The following is a 4676-nucleotide window of genomic DNA, read 5'->3' as shown; positions in this document are numbered from 1 at the left end:
TTTTTTTTTTTTTTCCTGTCCAGAAGTGAAGTGCATGTTACACTTTCATTATTGTATTTCCTTGCATATTTTTAGGTGAAGTAATATTCTAATATGTTCCTTTATGTATGCAGACTTCGTGATTTGAAGCAGCTCGGTGAGTGGTGGAATTTTGTAACTGTTCTGAATTGATAGCATTCAATGAAGTAAATAAATGACCAAAGTTGTTTGTATGGCCGGATAGAACTTGGGCTGAAAAATGAGATAGTAAGATGGATGTGAAGCCATACAAGAGTAAATAAGATCGGAAATGAGAATACACCTACATATAGAAGTGGCACTAGTTGATAATAATTTAGGTGAATGACCTTGGTAGTTGGGGCATATCTTGTATAGGCTTACCAAAAATAATATTGCTTGATGTGGTAGAGAAATTGGAACAAAGAAGTGGCGAAAAAGGATTTATGTACGCTTATTTTTATTTTTATTTTTTTCTCGTGTTAAACTCACGTCTTTCCTAATGCTTGTTTGCTACTTGCAAGACCAGCCTTGAGATGCTGATTACTTTTATTTGTATTTTCAGGTTTAACATACATGGTTTATCCAGGGGCTGTGCATTCTCGGTTTGAGCATTCAGTTGGTGTCTATTGGCTGGCTAGTGAAGCTATACACAGATTGAAGACCTATCAAGTATGTATGCATGGTCTGGTTGCTCTCTTTATCAGAAAATTGTAAGAGTTTTAATTCATACCGTCTTTGCAGGGATTAGAACTTGGTATTGAACGCTGTGACATACAAACAGTAAAACTTGCTGGTATATCTTTCTTTCTTTACGCGTTTCTTTGGTAAACTTGTTTGCTAATCAATATACTAATTAATAGGCAATCACCATGTTTACACTCAAAACATAACTCTTTCTCTTTTCATATAGGTCTACTACACGATGTGGGTCATGGGCCATTCAGCCACATGTTTGAGCGCGAGTTTCTACCCCGGGTTCTCAATGGCCTAAAATGGTGATTTTCTACGTTTCAGTATTATAGATCTTTTCGTCCCTTCCATCAGCATCTAATTTCATGGTTTCTTATTCTAATTTAACATTTCGATCTAAACTATCAGCATTCGTTCAGTTGTCTCCAATAACCCCTATCTGTTTGTATCAACATTTAGTCGTGCCATTCAGCCACATGTTTGAGCACAAGTTTCTTCCCCAGGTTTTCAATGGCCTGAAATGGAGATTTTCTATGTTTAAATCATATATATTTTGTTGTCCCTTTCAGCACTTAATTACATGATTTCTTATTCTAATTCAACATTTCCATCTACACTATCAACGTCCATTTATTTATCTCCAACTGTATCAAGAATCGGTCTTAGCAAATTAAAAGAGATTTCTGGTAATCATTATTGAGTGAAAGTTCACTGTTTAGCAGTATCATTTGAAAGCTAATTCTGCACATGTCATATGCGCATACTACTTACATGGGTTACTGTGTCTTCCCAATGTTTCCTAATTTTTGTCTGTAGACCTGAAACACTAATTATTCCTTTTTTTCGTTCGATTGGAGAAAATGCTTCCAATTACACATGGGATGGACATTCTCAAATCTCAATCTCATACAACTTAGAATTGATATCTAAATTCAACTTTCTCGAGGGCATGGTGCTTACCTCAGCTTTGATTCATATGATGTAAAATTGATTTGGTACTATTGACAAAATCTAGCAATTTACATGAAATTGTCTTTCATGATTAATCTTTTGTTGTCATCTATTACTAGTGGATAGAATCTTAAATCTGTCAGTCAAGTGTCCATTTTTTCTCGCTAAATTTTTGAAATGCGAATTCCCTTTATATCCTCAACCTTTTTTTTGACTTATGTGTTTGTTGAACTGTTTTTACTAGTATATCCACAAAAATTTAGCCATTGAAATGCTTAAATACATACTACCGATTTACTAAATTACTTATGAACGAATATAATGAACAAAAATTTTCAGGTCTCATGAAGAAATGTCTTTGAAGATGATAGACTACATTATTGATGAACACAATATAGAGATTGATTCTGAAAGTCTTAAGAAAGTCAAGGTTTGATTAACTGATCTATTTTATTTCCTCAAGATTCTAATTTTTTTAAGAAGGTGCTTTCCATGATTAAATAAGTACCCTATAAATGTTTTTATAAAGTTCAGAGCTTATTCATTTTCTCTTTCAAGATGGGATTTCAATGGGAGAACGAATTTCTTCTCAGATGTTCTTTTCACTTATTTTAGTGCGGGCTTGAGTTGTTTCTTAGGGAAGCAATGCTAGAGTCTCTTAGTATATGCTCCCAAACATTGTTGTCTCGCACATTTCCATGCTATGGATATTTAATCTTTTCTTGACCTGGATCACTTATAATGGCCTTCTAAACATGATGGACATTAAGCTGTTGGAATTAGAACGTGAAGCATAAGTATGAGATTTGTCTCTCCTTTCTATAGTTTGACACACGTCTGTTTTGTCCTCAGGAAATGATAATTGCTTCTGAAAATTCTACATCGAAAGTAAGTCATGCAGTGAGAAGTCTTCTAAGGAGCTGAAAATCAAGTGACAGTCTAATTTCTGAATGTTTATTGTGTAGAGCTCCAACGAAAAACATTTCTTGTATGACATTGTTGCTAATGGGCGTAATGGAATTGATGTGGACAAGTATCTTTTCTAGCCTATTTCACTTCCTCTTTAGATCAGCTTCTCCATTATTGTGGATGTTACAGCAGACCGTATTGTACCAGTGAAAGTTATTCCATCATTAGCAAGCAATTAATTACGGGTTTGCTTGATTGCAGATTTGACTACATTGTCCGTGACTCCAGGGCTTGTGGTCTTGGCTGCAATTTTCAGTTTCAGAGGTATGTATGATTGCTTAATAGCTAATTAATTTATAGTTTTCCAACTCTTCTAAATTTTTCAAAAAATTCCACGATGATGTCTTACTGTGTTTAAGTAAAAGGTTAAGCCTAACTCCAGTGCTATGAATTGCAGGGTTTTAGAAACTATGCGAGTCATAGATGATGAGATATGTTACCGTGCTAAGGAATGTTAGTATCTAATTTTTTTTTTGGCTACCTGATCATCACATGCTTAAAAGAATCTCCAACTTATGTGTTGGTGGATGTTCAGATCTTACAATCCACAAATTATTTGCTGCTCGGGCAGATTTGCATCGGACAGTGTATACGCATGCAAAAGTGAAGGTGCCTAATTACTACTGTATTTTCTATGTCGCTTTGATCTATGTCTAAACTTGGAATAAACAATCTAACATTTAGTGTTTTTTAGGCTATAGAACTCATGTTCGTTGATGCCATGACAAAAGCAAATGATTATCTGCAAATTGCATCATACATTGATGATCCAGCTCAATACTGGAAGGTTAGTTGAGTTTATCAATGATTTATCGTAAAATGTATAATTTGTTGGATATCTCAAAAACCTATGTGGTCCATTTTATTTCAATCTGCAGTTAGACGACACAATAATGAAAACCATTGAAACTTCTTCCCATCAAGAGCTGAAGGAATCTAGAGACCTAATTCTTCGCATACGGAGAAGGGATCTTTACCAGGTATTTGCAATACAATTTATATGATGTAATCCTCTTCGGTGTGACTTAACTCTTTTAAGTGTATGTTTTGGATGCATCAACTTTGCTGAGCAATTTACTGACAGCAATAGCTCCCTTTCCCGTTCCTTAAAATGCTCTTACAGTTCTGTAACGAGTTCGCTGTTCCAAAGGACAAGCTGGAGCACTTCAAAAATGTTACTCCTCAAGATATAATTTGTTCACAGGTCTGATCAGATACATGCAACTATGTCCAGTCTAGACTATTGATATAAAACCTGACATATTGACTTCAATGCAGAATTCTAGTCGCCCTGCATTGCGGGAGGATGATATTGCGGTGAGCAATGTCAAAATTGATCTTACTCGTGGAAGGAAGAATCCACTTGAAAGGTACTTCAGTGATACTTGGCTAAAGATTTTCAATGTAGATTCACGACTGACATTTCTACAGAGTCACTCTAAATTTTGATTTAACTTTTGCTGCGTTCATGTGCTTTTCTCTTCACCAGCATCAACTTTTTCCAGGTACAAATCTTCCTTTCCAAGCTTAAAAATTTTCAAGTTCCTTTCAAATCTTCTTTCGAAATTATTAACACTTAAAATTATAATACCTAAAAACTTTCTAAAAAGCCATATGAATGTCAATGATTAATAATTTATTCACAAGGATAGTTTATCTTTTCACATAATGTTTATTTGACTTTATCAGGATTACGAGAGCACTGAAAAATTCAGCATTACAGAGGATCAGATCAGTCATTTGCTGCCTGCATGTTGCCAAGATATGATAGTTCGAGTTTATTCCAAGAAGCCCGACCTAGTCTGTCCAAAACTATATGTCCTGTTTAATAAATTCTTTAAAGTTGATTTGCTCGTCTCATACGGCTTTGTTGTTATGTTATATTCACACAGGTGGAAGCAATATCTGAGGCCTTTGAGAATTTTCAAATGAAGACATACGGGATGAAAACTCAAGTGCACTCGACTCCAGAGAAGAAGAAACGCCCCAGGTATAACAAACCTGCAGTGTTTTAGCTGTATTAATCCATCTACAGATCTACTTCAAACTTGTGTGTCACGTTTGTA

The 4676-nt window shown here is 35.0% G+C and overlaps 1 protein-coding gene across 3 annotated transcripts; it reads left to right on the top strand.

Annotated features, from left to right (window-relative positions):
* Positions 1–78: 78 nt before the first annotated feature.
* Positions 79–4670, top strand: LOC111373351 (deoxynucleoside triphosphate triphosphohydrolase SAMHD1 homolog). 3 transcript variants are annotated; one of them, XM_022995866.1, is made up of 17 exons: positions 79–136; positions 563–669; positions 742–793; positions 911–995; positions 1981–2071; positions 2494–2529; positions 2607–2674; positions 2812–2874; positions 3008–3063; positions 3146–3219; positions 3305–3397; positions 3489–3590; positions 3734–3814; positions 3889–3980; positions 4100–4115; positions 4300–4410; positions 4503–4670. In XM_022995866.1, exons 1-17 carry the CDS (start codon positions 94–96, stop codon positions 4623–4625), a joined length of 1293 nt encoding a protein of 430 aa, XP_022851634.1. In that variant the 5' UTR covers positions 79–93; the 3' UTR covers positions 4626–4670. The 3 variants fall into 3 exon arrangements, with proteins under 3 accessions (XP_022851634.1, XP_022851636.1, XP_022851635.1); XM_022995867.1 differs by lacking the exon at positions 79–136 and adding an exon at positions 162–445; XM_022995868.1 differs by lacking the exon at positions 4100–4115 and having other exon boundaries at positions 4503–4635.
* Positions 4671–4676: the final 6 nt, after the last annotated feature.

The sequence above is a fragment of the Olea europaea genome, unplaced genomic scaffold, assembly GCF_002742605.1.
Source record: "Olea europaea var. sylvestris unplaced genomic scaffold, O_europaea_v1 scaffold1119, whole genome shotgun sequence".
NCBI classification, from domain to species: Eukaryota; Viridiplantae; Streptophyta; class Magnoliopsida; order Lamiales; family Oleaceae; genus Olea; species Olea europaea.
The sequence above is the reverse complement of the archived record's forward strand: the minus strand, read 5'-3'. Positions and strand labels throughout refer to the sequence as shown.